The sequence below is a fragment of the Jaculus jaculus genome, chromosome 5 (genome assembly GCF_020740685.1).
Source record: "Jaculus jaculus isolate mJacJac1 chromosome 5, mJacJac1.mat.Y.cur, whole genome shotgun sequence".
In the NCBI taxonomy this organism is placed as follows: domain Eukaryota; kingdom Metazoa; phylum Chordata; class Mammalia; order Rodentia; family Dipodidae; genus Jaculus; species Jaculus jaculus.
In genome coordinates, this window is record NC_059106.1 from 98,886,659 (window position 1) to 98,900,443 (window position 13,785).

General features: G+C 40.8%; 1 protein-coding gene across 1 annotated transcript in view; it reads left to right on the forward strand.

The window, feature by feature from the left end:
- The window catches only part of Ube2u (ubiquitin conjugating enzyme E2 U), a 50,151-nt gene extending 36,777 nt beyond the window's left edge, over positions 1-13,374 (forward strand). The window contains exons 7-10 of the mRNA XM_045149155.1: positions 459-548; positions 903-948; positions 7,988-8,076; positions 13,289-13,374. Of these exons, the coding sequence (XP_045005090.1) occupies positions 459-548; positions 903-948; positions 7,988-8,076; positions 13,289-13,374 (311 nt within the window). The remainder of the gene's footprint in view (positions 1-458; positions 549-902; positions 949-7,987; positions 8,077-13,288) is intronic.
- The last annotated feature ends 411 nt before the right edge of the window (positions 13,375-13,785 follow it).

The window sequence follows — 13,785 nt, forward strand, 5'->3', positions numbered from 1 at the left end:
ATAGGAAACAGAAACACATTTTCCTAAAAACTATCTCCTAGAACATATAAAACTGTAATGATGTTGACTCATGGAGGAGCAAGAATTCATTTTTAAACTAGGGGATCAGGTCAGTGGAATCAAAAATCATAGGAGAACTAGAATGGGCAGCAAAGAATATGGAAAGGAAAAAAATTATAGAAGAAATCAAATGAGGAGAGTACCCTGAAACTTGAAGGTATGTTTGAGATCTCAGTAGTTTCATTATTGAATTATTTAGTGGAAACCTAGCCATTTAGTTAGTCTTGATTATTTTCCCTGAGAGAAATCTTCCCTTCTTATGAAAAAAACAAAAAGAAGGGAAGGAGGAGGGAGGGACTCATAGATGGACACTGGGAAGAGGGGTCAGGAATCTTGCTGCTCCATGTGATTTATTCCATTTTCTGTCCCTTACCATATTCCTTTTCTGTGTCCTTTAGTCCTGAGTCTTCCTGCCTCAGTTCCTCTGGAGATTGAGCATTATCCCTTCCACCTGGGCAGGGGACTCACGTGTCCCACAGGAGGTGGTAGTAAGTGTGGACTGTGCTCTGATGCTTGGCCCTCCTTTCAGGGTTGACTGGCACTATTGGGTCCTGCACTGCTTCTCGGGTTCTGGAGCTCATGGCTGCTTTCCTTACACTGACCTCCCTAATCTCTGCTTAGGTTTAGGGTTTCCTGGGTCTGTTCAGATAGTTTTCACTTGACATCTGCTTTCCATCTTGAAAATTTTTTCTTGTTGTCTTTATTTTGCTTCATTGAGGTTTTATACCATTCTTTTATTCCTTTATTACCATTTTATTGAGTCTTTGGAAAGAGTGTATGTAATGCCATATATTCAAGCTAAACCAAGTAAACCAGAATTCTTTCATATTTTCTGTTTACAGTGAGTGCCATGCCAAAGTTATATGAAAAGCCACATAAACTTACCAGGTAAGTCATTCTTTATAGACTTCTCTGTAAATTTATGTACCAAACCAAATATTGACTAATACTGTTTATATTTTTATAGTAATTAAATTTTTATATTTAAATTTAAAAAAGGAAAGTAGATATTTCTCTAACACTAAATGTTTTTAAAAGGATATATAAAATTATTAAATTCTTTCTATTAAATTCGAATGCATATAAAATGAACTGGCCTATTCTTTTATTTTTATTTTTGAAAAAAGAAAAATATGTATTTTAAGTAGAATGACCAAACCAGTGTGGACCACAAAAGACCAAGTATTTTGGGAAAAGAGAATGTCAGGCAGGAAATGAATGGACTTAGGGCTGAATCCATTTTCCCATTTAAGAGACCCGACAATGCAGCATCTGTTGGGCTTTGAGCACCCACACAGGGTTAGTTCTATAGTCTCAGGTGCTGTTCTATATCACTCACTCTTAACTTTTCCATCAGTTTTAACCAGTTGTCTAGCATAGAAATAGTGCTCAACCTAGCTCAGCTGTCCTTGACTGGCCTTGTATGAAACATGAGCAAAATTAGACAACTTCAGTGGCTTTTTTTTTTTTGTGAAACTGCTGAGAAATTGCAGGAAGATAATTACAATATAGTGAATAGCCCGCTTGACTGGGGTGAGGTAAAAGCATTGCTGGCTGTTCAAAATGTCAGTGTGCTGCAAAGCACTGTAGCATCCTGGCATAAACTGTGCCATAATAAATGACTGGCTAATACATAGGTGATGTTTTATCACCTGTAAAGCATTACCTCGCCTGGAATATCAAAAGTTCTTTCCACAGCAATCATAAAGACACAGCACCAGCAAGAGTTAACATGCAGTGTGACTGACCAAAAGCCCATCTGTGGTTCCAGCATCAGCGAACCAAGAGCAGATGACAGAATCAGGTCTGCCCTCTCTAGTTCACTCTGCCCATCCTGAATTCTCTAGAGAAGCCAGCAGGTGGAATTCCACTGGAGCCACAGTCGTGTGTGATGTTTCTGATAGGTATTAGCCTACAACTTGCCATGCTCCTGTGGATTCTAATGTTTCCCTAGGTATTCTGATGTAGAGTTCAACTATGTCTAGCTTTCAATTTTTTGTTTTCATTTTTATTTATTTATTTGAAAGCGAGAAAGAGGGAGAGGGACATAGAGAGAATATGGGTGGGCCAAGGCCTCTAGCTGCTGTAAACAAACTCCAGACACATACACCACTTTGTGCATCTGGCTTGCATGGGTCCTAGGGAATTGAATCTGGGTCCTTTGGCTTTGCAGGTAATGCTTTAACTGCTAAGCCATATCTCCAGCCCATAAACAGTATGCTCACAGTGATATCTTGTAGAGATTATTCAGACACATGCTGCACTTAGCACTGTGATAGCCTCCTACTATAGGCTTAGGCTTTGCATTGCTTCATAAGCTGGAACAACATACCCGGCTGTAGAAATGTATTCAGATGCAGAGCTCATGAATCTGCAACCTAACAACACTCAGGTGGGGTGTGAACAATGGGCAAAGCATAAGCAGGGAAAATCAGTCAATTTTTTTTGCATTGACCAGATGCTATGTTTGCATGTGGCTTATATGGAACCATTCACCAGTGATGGGACAGGTTTTAGCCCCTTGGAGAACAGGAAGTTTATTCATGTCTTTAAAATACATTCATTGAGTATGTTCCTTTGGCCAGTATTGGAGGTACACCCCGGAGTAATGTGTGATCCTAACCTCATAAAACTTATGTCCTAGGTGGGAGATATCTTCTCAATGAGAAACACAGCAGGAAGTAGGGCTACTGTTGGACCCACAGCATCAATGTAGGAAGCATCTTCCACCACATGCCAGAGGGTCATGGGACACATATCAGTAGCAGGGCTCACGAGGGATTTGCAGAGTGCCAAGATAAGATTGAATCATACAAAAATAAGTCATATTGAGCAGAGACTATGGCTTGTTTCAATTTTGTCTTCTAATCTCCCTTTAGAAATGTTTATGTTTTTATCAAGCCATCTGTCTTTGGAGCCACCTCTTTCTTTTAGGTGCTATCAAATGTTTATTGGGCTGTGTCTATTTGTTGCTGTGTTGTGGAAATACAGTAGAACAAGTGTTACAGCAGATGTAAAAGGAGGATTCTGAGAGACTGTAGAGGAGAAGTAGCTTACTCAAGCTTGCCAGTGGGTGCCAGGAAACATGGAGAGACCAGCCCATCCTAGGAGCTGAGGCTGGAAGTGATTTCTAAAATTGGAATAGGAACTCTCCTATAGACTAGGGGAGCAGGGCTTTCTAGGCAAAGGGAGTTCACACACAAAAATATGGTAATGTGAGAAACAATATTTCCCACAGCCTACTAAGCACAGTAGACCCTGCTGATCCATGGACAGTATGTTGCCAGACCTCCAATAGATGCTAAAATTACAGTCACTGCCAAGCCCTATATGTGTGTGTGTGTTTCCTAAACATGTACATGGTAAAGTTTAATTTATAAATGATGTGCAGTAGAGATTAGCTAAATAATAAATAATAATAAATTGAACAACTATGACCACAGACATATTTTAAAACTAGCTATATTTCTATATATGCAAAATTAAGAAATAGAAAATAAGAAGAACATTTAAGATAGCATCTGTGTAACCCAATCTTGCTTGCTGAGAGCTGGCAAGACCAACCCAAATAAAATTTGTTTGTTTGTTTGTTTTTCCAAGGCAGGGTCTCACTCTAACCCAGGTAACTCATTCTGTAGTCCCAGGCTGGCCTCAAACTCACAGCAATCCTCTTACTACTGCCTCCCAAGTGCTTAAAGGCATGCACACCACCATGCCCAGTACCAAAATGGAATTTTTAAGTGTCAAGTATAACAGTATCAAAGTCTGACCAAAATGTAGGACTGGAAAGATGGCTTGGGGATTAAGAACACTTCCTGTGCAAGCATGAGGTCCTGAGGAGGCCTGAGAACCTTTCAAGTTCAATCCCTAGGACCCACATAAATAGCTGGGCATGACCATGAATGTCTGTAACTCTAGTCTGGTATGGGAGAATAATTGGAGCTCATGAAAATATGGCAAGCAAAAAAAGATTAGGCAGAAGAGTGATGGAGAGGAATAGCAGATGACGCTCTGCTCCAGTCCACCAGATGTGAGCACAGTCTGCTGCAGGCATGTTCCTGTAGCGCTGCAAGGACACATAGATGTGCAGACACCACAAATGCCACACCACACACCACACTACACATACTCAAGCAAAAATGTGCAAAAAATCTGTAAGATATCTACACTGAAATCCACAAAGTATTTCTGAGAGAAAAATGTAAAGTCCTAAACAAGAAGAAACATTCATCATTTGTGGGTGGGAAAGACACCATTTTATTATAATGTCAATTCATCTGAAATTATTCAATACAACTAAAAATACTGTCAGGATATTTTTTCTAGAAAGTTATAGGCTGGCTCTGAAATGTATATAGACGCTTAAAGGAGCTGGAGCAATAAGGCAGTCAAGAAGGTGAACGTTAGGATTGACCCTCCCAGAGACCAGGATGTGCTGTGTTAAAAAAACTGTATGAAGCTTCGTTCTGATTCAATCTTTTTACCTCAGTTCCTGCCAGACAGCTCTAGGCCATCAGACTCTCATTTAGAGCCAGGGCTGGCATGTGGCATCAATCTTTGTAGCTTTCACATGCAGTGGAAGAATACAATAGCTCTTAAGGAAGCAATCTATGAGACCCAAGGCAACCTTCATAAGACTGTTTTTAACTGGCCCCAAACTCTGATGAGTAAGAGTATGGAAGCAAAGAGGGGAACTAAGATCTCCAGGTAGAAACATTTGCACAAAAACCAATGTAGCTCTGGCTCTGTGGGAATCCCACATGACAAGAGCACTGGATGTAGGAAAGAGGCTAGGAGAGGAAAGGCTGGAAATGGCCAGGTGGTGGACAGTCCCATGTGTCATTCAAATGTGTTTACACTGCATCCTCTAGAATTAGCTTTAGAAATGTTATTTGATCAGAAGCATCATAGCCTGCAATGGAAAGAGCTTAAAGGTATGAAAGTAACCAGGGGTTGGTCTAGCAGAAATGGTAAGGTACTTTATAAAGCAGTTTTCGCAGACCTATGACACCAAGTGCGGAAGAAGCTGTGCGCTTGGCGCTCATCATGCATCACGTCACTGTGTGTTCATGGGAGCTGCTTGAGAAGTTTCTGCCTCTTTCAGAGATGCAGAAACAAGTGAGGAGATGTCAGTCACCATTCTCAGTCATACAGTCAATAAGCGCTGGAGCCAGACAGTTTGAACACAGGCCAGCTGATTTTGGACCTTGCACACTTACATGTGATGCTAAGAGCTAGTTAGCAGAAAGGGTGTTTCCAACTAGATGCAGCTAGGCACTCAACCATTAGACTTTGGGATGGATGTTGCTTATTTAAAATAGCACTATCATTATTTGCTTCTTCTCTTTAATGGCTCACTTTTTCTTTCACGGGCTGCTTTTAAGTTAGTGTCTGGTCTTTCTTTCCAAAATGCTTACTGTCTGGGAGGTTTCTCATAGCTTCATCTATCAACCTCTATGTTGATGTGATTCCAGATCCCTGTTTTTCATTCCCTAGTTCTCAGTCAGATTCCTAAAGGACATTCTGACTTCTCTGTCATATCACCACTTCAGGTCATGACTAATTGTTAAACTAGTAGGAAAGCTCATCTTCTGGGCTTTAGAAGAGTATTTGACCCCAGCATTCCTTCACCTTTTACACCTTGTCAGGTAACTGACCAGTTAGGACTCACATTCATCTCTGCCTTTATAGAATCAAAATTACAAATATTCTCAAGTATTTAAGGTATTCTGCTTTGTGTATAACTGAAGTTATACCTCTTAGGGCAATATTATAATTGTTCTAGAGGAAAGCCCCTGAGGGCTAACAGTTTGAAATTGAACAGGACACCCTGGGGAGGAGAGAGGGTCATGGGTCATCATCAAACAGACAAAAAACAACAGACTGTTGTGCCTAAAGGTGGTGTCTTTTTTTCCCCAGAAGACAGTATGTTGACAGTTTCCTTCCTCTCGGGTCATTGTTCTCTGCTGAATGATCTGTGACAGCAAATCCGATCCTGAGCTTTTCCATGAAAGAGATGTAGCACAGCCTTTCATTGTGTTGCTCCTGCTGCCAAGTCCCAAAACATGTCAATGGCAAAGTTATGCTAGTTTTCGTATATTATTTGGTAGTGCGAACACGGCACGCAGCTCGGAAAGCAGTGATGGTAGTGATTTCACTGAGTGTCAGATTCTATTGAAGTGTCACTAGAAAAGTTACAGCACATTTGGAAAATAGGAGTATTAAATTAGGTGCCTGAAATTGTTACTTAATTTAAATATTGCCCCATTAATTTCAGAATTTAGTCAAATATTTACCTTAAGGTACTTATAATTCACCTATAAAAATAAAACTAATGTACTTTTTTAACTGAAAACTATATTACATGTGATGTTGAAGTATCTAAAACAGTTAATTGTAACACATCTCAAAATTATCTCTAAGAAATATTTTGTTTATAGAGCTGAGAATCTCCATGTTCAAAAAGTTCATACTGCAAATACTTGCAGACACAGTTTACAGTTTTTGAAGGGCATATTCTGTGTCCATTGAGTGCTTTATAATAATCTTCTTTGTTCTGTTACAATATAATCATAGTACATGGAGGGAAAAGCACAAGCAGGTAGAATAGAAAAGAGTTGGATTTTTCCCCATTTCAATAATGGCCAGATTCAATGTGAAAATGAAACTAATCTCCATTCTAATGTTTTTATTCTTTTCTCATATTAAGAGGAGAAAAGAGATGGAGAGATGCATCAGTGGTTAAGGTGCTTGCCTGCAAAGCCCAAGGACCCTGTTTGATTCTCCAGTACCCATGTAAGCCAGGTGCACAAAGAGGCACATTTGTCTGGAGTTAATTTGCAGGGCCTGGAGCCCTGGCACCCATTGTCCTTGTCTGTCTCTCTTATCTCTATCTGTCTCTCTTGCAAATAAGTCAATAAAAATATTTTTACAAAGAGGATGGGGGCTGGAGATATGGCTTAGGGGTTAAGGCATTTGCCTTCAAAGCCAAAAGACCTCCATTTGATTCCCCAGGACCCTGTAAAAGCCAAATGCACAAGGTGGCGCATGTGTGTGGAGTTTGTTTGCAGTGGCTAGAAGCCCTGGTGCATGCTCTTTTCTCTTGCTCTCTCTCCCTCTTTCTTTCTCTCACATAAATAAAGTCAAAATGTTTTTCTTTAAAAAAAAAAAAAAAGGATGGGCTAGAGAAAAGGCTTAACAGTTGAGACGCTTGTCAGCAAAGCCAGAAGACTCAGATTCGATTCCCCAGTACCCACATAAGCCAGATACACAAGGTGATGCATTCACCTGGAGTTCATTTGGTGTGTCTGGAGGCCCTGGAGTGTCCATGTATTTCTTTCTCTCTATCTGCCTCTTTCTCTCTCTCTCAAATACTAAATAAATAAAAATATAATTAAGAAAAGAGGAACTAAAGGTAATTTTACTAAAATTTTATATAAAGTGTAAGAAAACTGTTTATTGTAGAATTTAAAAGTTTACATATGTAATGCTTTTAAAATGTGTGTCATGAAAAGCATATGTTTTAAACCTGTGCTTTTATAATATACACAGGTGCATGTTTCTAATTATTCCTAGAAAATGAATTGGACAGATTTTTTCCTATAATGTATTTATCAATAGTGAAATTAATGTGTTGGATTTATTTATTAAATGTGTATTGGGGCCAGATATAGTAGCACATACCTGTTAACCCAGTACCCAGAAGCAGAGGCAGGAGGAAGGCAAGTTCCAAGATAGCCTGGGTTACATAGAGTTTGAGAAATGTCTGAGATGCATAAGAAAACTTTATCTCAAGAGGGAAAAAAAGAGAGAGAAATGTTGTTAGAATTAGAAAATTGGTCAGTTTAATGTTATGAGATATTATTTGAAAAGTTGATTGTAATATTTGAAAACAAACTTATAGGCTACATTTTGTTTATGTTTGCAGGGCAATTAAAACCATCTCATTTAATGATTACTATAAGACATGGTCTGGAATAGCTACATCGCAAGCCACAGACCAATCCAGAGCTCCACGTAAGCGGATCTAGCCTTATTCTAGGACCTTTGGGTGTGTTTACCTCTTCCTTAGCCTCAGCTTGTCTTGATCTCAAATCTTAATTGATGACCTGCTGTGGAAGAGAGTAAGTTTCCTGTTGGCTCTTTACTGTATACTCAGAACTATGAGCTCACTTTCTCTTTGTATAGACCCCTGGTCTAAAAGTTGGTTTAGAAACCTAAAGGAAGGATAGGCAGTTGGAGGAAGAAAAGATGAAGTTTTTGATCTGCTGAGGTTTACTTACCTACTTCACTCCAGCAAGAAGGCTTCGCTGCAGAAAGCACCTTTCATTTCTAAACACAGTTGTCCTCCAAGCCTGAGGAAATATGAAGAACAACTTCATGTAGAAAACCTAAGCCCAGGGCTGCTCAATTGAATCCCTCTATGGAAAATCAGTTACCATCACATACTGGGGACCAAGAAAACAGAATGGAGCACTGGATAACTTTCTCTTTTTATTTAACTGGATCAATAAGAGCCTGTTTCATTAGTTAGATTCAAGTAGGCTCTCAGATCTACACCCACTGAAGCCCTGCGTTCTAAGGTTAGGGGTGACTTCTGACTTCCAGATTCAGTGATGGCTTTTTAGTTACTTTCTTTCTTAACCCTGACCAGTTATGTTCTTCTTGATTGATATGACAGCCTACATCTCTGATTTTTCTCCTTCCTTCCTAACTCGTCCTCTGCCTCTTTGCTTAGCAACAGCTTCCCCCCATCCTTCCCACCCATGCTCTCTGCAGGCCTCTGCACTGCCATGCTCTTCACTGGTGTATCAGCCAATGGTTACAGAAGCCACATTTCTAGCCAAAGTCACTAAAGTTAGTCATTGCTCTGCCATATGCTAGCTGAGGGACATTGGTAAGTTTATTACCCCCTTTGGCCCAGTTATGCCATTTTTAAAGTGGGAATAATCGCAGCACATACCCCATAGGGGTGAAGCTCTTACAGCAGGACTAGCGTGCAGTGCGTACATATTGTGCAGGTGTCGATGCTTAATTAGAAGACTGTGGCTCAGAGATTGGGGCCACGTCCTTTGACTCCCTTCACATGTACTTCTCTGTCTTTACAATATGGTAACATTATCTCAGCATAGTGAGAAATTACATTCAAATGTTGAGTGTGGCAATATATTTATCAGTAAGTGTCATTTTCATTTGTAACCATAAGAAGTCATGTGGAGAAATACATCAATGAACCCACTGTTCTCTACCTATCACTATAAAATGTGAAATAAAAAGCTTGGCAGACAGCAAACCCATGCACATGGTTGTAGGAACTGCTTCCCAGTGGGAGAATATAACCCCATGTGGAAAGGTTTATGTCAGAGGAAGGAGCCCAGGCCATTGTGCTATTGTAGGGCATTCCTTTGCTGTCATTAGGACAAACCAAGCAGCTGCAGTGCCGGGGTGCTTGCTCTCACCCCAGGAGATTTCCATTCTGCTGCAATGAGGACAAGTGTCTCCCAAAACACTTAGATGTAAGAGGCAGTGCGTCCGCCTCCAGTGCAGTGCTTGTCAGCTTGTCACATTCACTGGAGCCATCCAGGAGCTTGTAAAAGTCCCCACATAAAGGGCACATCCCAGACTAGCTCTATCAGGGCCTCAGGGAGCAGGACGAGACGTGTTGGCTCTGAAAGCTCCCTTGGTGACCACAATGTGTAGCCACAGGAGGGAAGAGAGAACATGATGTGAGAAATCAGCAGCTTTTTGTAGTTACCTTGTCCTTGCTGGGGCAAAGCGCCAGGCCAAAAGCAGCTGGTGGGAAGAACATTTTTTATTCCGGCTCACAGTCTCTGAAGTAAAGCTCCATTATGGCTGAGGCGAGCATGGTGTGAGCAGAGGCTGGACATCACCTCTGCCACCACAGATGGAAAACAGCAGCAGGGAGTGAGCCAAGCTCCTAAGCCTGCCCCCAGCAGCACACCTCCTCCCGTAAGGTTCTACTTCCCAAATTGCTACCAGCTGGGGTCTAGGCATTCAGAACACATTAGTTTATGGGGGACACCTAATTCAAACCACCACACAGCTCCTTCGCCCTGTGCTACTTTTGACAAGTCACTTACCTTTTTTAACTTCATCTTTTATTCCTATTGATGGGAAAAAGCATTCTAGCCTACTTTAAGTTGGTCTGTGTTTACATGAGATGACATATGGAAGTAAAACATGCTGAGGTAGGTTGGTGCCACTGTATTCTGGAATTTGGCAGTCCCAGCAGAGGAGATGAGGAGTCTCATGTCAACTGCTGCAGAGGTAGGACAGGAGATGTATCATGAAAAAACTCAGGGAGCAATGCACAAGGTCCTAGATGCAGTCTCTTGTGCCCCCAAACAAGTCCAACATGAAAGCAATATCCTATGATCCTCCAGAAAAACAACAGAGAAAGAAAATTATATTATGGAAGCTAATTAGGGAGGGTGCTTTTCTACCACACATTATAGAACTGTCAGTAAGTAAAGGAGGGCAATGAAGAATGACTTTCAACTTGTACAGCTTAGGCTGAATTTCACTGCTACACCTTCTCTGCCTCTTTGCATCGTCCTTGCCCTCATTCCCCCACCTCCTCCAATCAGCTTCATTCACTAAACATCTATATCAGGACGACTGACTATGTCTTAGAGACAAAAAGATATGTATTGTGGTAAGATTTTTGAGGGTTTTACAAGCAAGTGATAGGAGATAGCTGAGTGAAAAAACTCAGAAATAAAATATGAAGAATGTTAAAATAAAAGTTCTATAGAAAGAATGGTGGCATTTTCACCCCTGAACTGGTAAGGAAACTGACAGATGGCCAATGGAACTACTGAGAAAGATGACTGTGTCACTTAGGATTGGGTAATATACAAGGTAGAGACTTCCTGCAATATGAATTCAAACATAAAATGTATTAAAAGCAGTTTTTTTTGGGGGGGGGTTTCGAGGTAGGGTCTCACTCTGGCTCAGGCTGACCTGGAATTCACTATGTAGTCTCAGGGTGGCCTCGAACTCTTGGCGATCCTCCTACCTCTGCCTCCCGAGTGCTGGGATTAAAGGCGTGCGCCACCACGCCCAGCTAAAGGCAGTTTTTTAAACATAATGGAAGATATAAATTATAACATTCACAAAAGATTACATTTTAAATTTTTCTAAGCAAATTGAAGACTCAATGAGAAGACTTAGTTGGTAGCCAAATTTCACTGGGCATACCTTCCATACATATTCACAGCATATGGTAAGAGTCCCACTATGTTTGCTATAGTAATTTCCAGAGCTCAGATTTGTTCATTGAAGGGAGGAGAAATACTCAAATATCAAAACAAAGGGTATGAGTAAGGCCTCTAAGATTATAGATATGTATAGCTGGCATGTATCTGAGGCAAGAAAAACTTAAGACCGTACAGGATAGTTGCCACTAAAAATTCATGTTATCTAACAGAAGAAAAGGACTATTTGATTTTTAAAAAGGGTTATTTTCTGTCAGATGCAAATCTCAAGTTGAAAGAAAAATTAACCATTGATGAGAAGGAACCTCCAGATAAGAGCAAGACTAGAGAAAGCATCACAAGTGGTTTAAGTAGCAGAAAGACATACAAAAGTAAATGTGGGCATGTGATTTGGCTTAAGAATATTTCAAGGACAGGTGTGATGGCTCATGCCTTTAATCCCAGCTCAGAGGCTGAGGTAGGATGATCCAAGTAAATTCCAGGTCAGCCTTGGCTAGGGTGAAACCCTACCTTAAAAAGAAAGAACAAAAAAGAATATTTTTGGTGAAATTTAGGCATAGTTGTTATTGGTCAATTTTCCATGAATTTGATTGATTGAAGGCAGAAAGCTTTCAACTAACCACAAACTAATAATGTGGTTTCCACAAACGACGAAGGCGGACATGAACTGAATTGATAGGAGGTAGTGTATGAGGAAGCAGTGATTCCCCTTCCATCTTTGCCATGTGCACTGACCCAAGATTTTGGTTTTGGAGGTACGGGGATGGAGCACCAAGGGTTGACAAACATGAGTTCTACCACAGAGCTAAATCCCTATACCTAGACATTAACAAAGTTCACCACCAGGAGGATGAAGAAGGTTATCCTAGAAAGTCAGGTTCTAAGAAGAGGTTGAAAGAGCCAAGGCTTTCTTGAGAGCCCCCGTCCAGTATCCGAGGGCTTGGCTCTGGGGGGAGAATGAAGCTACTGGGGTACAGCTGGGGCCAGGACAACCTGCAGGGCTCACAGCGCGAGGCGGCTGCTCCTTCTCGCCAGCTGGTGAGGAAGCTCTCTCTCAACAGCAGCGCACCGCTCGGCGCTTCTGTCAGGGCGAAGGGTCCTTCCAGGTGAGGCTCGGCAGCCTGTGCTTCTTGCTTTGGAAAAGACAAGCATCAGACATGTCATGGGGGTGTGGGCAAGTGGCAGGGCCCTGAAAACAAAGCAAAGTAACCAGGGAAACAAACAAAAGTAGAAACCATGCTACATAGAACCCCGAGATTTAATTTTTACTTGAAGTACTAAATTAGAAACTTGTTAAACTGTGACATCTACGGTTTTTATAAGAATTATTTTATTACTTTCCTACTATTGTAAAATGTCAACAAATTTAAAAGTGGAGTTGGCTTTTGTTGAGGCATGAGTGCCATCGCATCTCACCTGAGGAGCGCTTCTTCGGGGTGGTGGACAGCTGGGACAGAGCGCGAACACTGGCGCACGGACGTGACTACGCTCGTTGCTGCAGGTTGGTTCTCTTAGGAGGGTTTAGGCAGAGACTTCTTTACCATGCTGTCCATGTAGGCTGGGCCCCTCGGGTTGGGTGCGATGGTTGGCTTGCGGATTTTCCTGCTTGCTTAAATTTCTGTTTGTTGCCAGTACTTACCATGAGTAGTTCCATTGTGTTTGATCTGTTGAGGCCAAGTGCAGGACTTCAATCCAAAACCATGATCTCTCGTTAATTTTATTTAATGACATAAGTGATATGTAAACAAATGTCACTATAATGAAAACAATTTCCAAGTCACAATCTACTTATTTCAAACAAGATTTAACATTTCCAAGTTCTAATAAAAAAGAAAAAAAAACTGGAAGGTTCTGAGCATTGTAACATGAACTATATGTGTGTGCTTTTGCTGCATGTTGACTTAATGAAAAGTGACTTATTTTTAGCTTTACACTATTATTAGAGCATGTACAGAGAGATCCTTTCTCAATCTAATTTAATCTAATTTCAGTTCTTGAAGATCCACATTTCATGGGGAAGTATTATAAATTGAAGAAACACGAACTACAGAATCTTAAAGAGTGGAAGATAAAGTAAGAAATATCAAGTCCCTTGACTGCCCTGGCTCTCTGACTGCAACGTCTGTTATTCCACTTCCTGCTGCCTACTGAGTCATTAGAAGGGACTAGGAAACACTAACTTGTACCTCGTTCTAGGCATGAGCATAATCAGAAAGCAGTTCTTCCTTTCATAGGGACCCAGGTAGGAAACATCTTTTGCTATACATTATCTGCCAAACATGGAGACAGGACATGAGCCACAGTAAAGGACCCTTCTGTTAGACCTGTCTCCACTGTCCTTACCAAAATATGGCTTAGATATAGTGTAGCTTTTTAAAAAAAATTTTGTTGTTTATTTTTATTTATTTGTTTAAAAGTGACAGACAGAGAGAGAAAGAAGCAGATATATATTAGAGAGAGAGAATGGACACGCCAGGGCCTCCAGCCA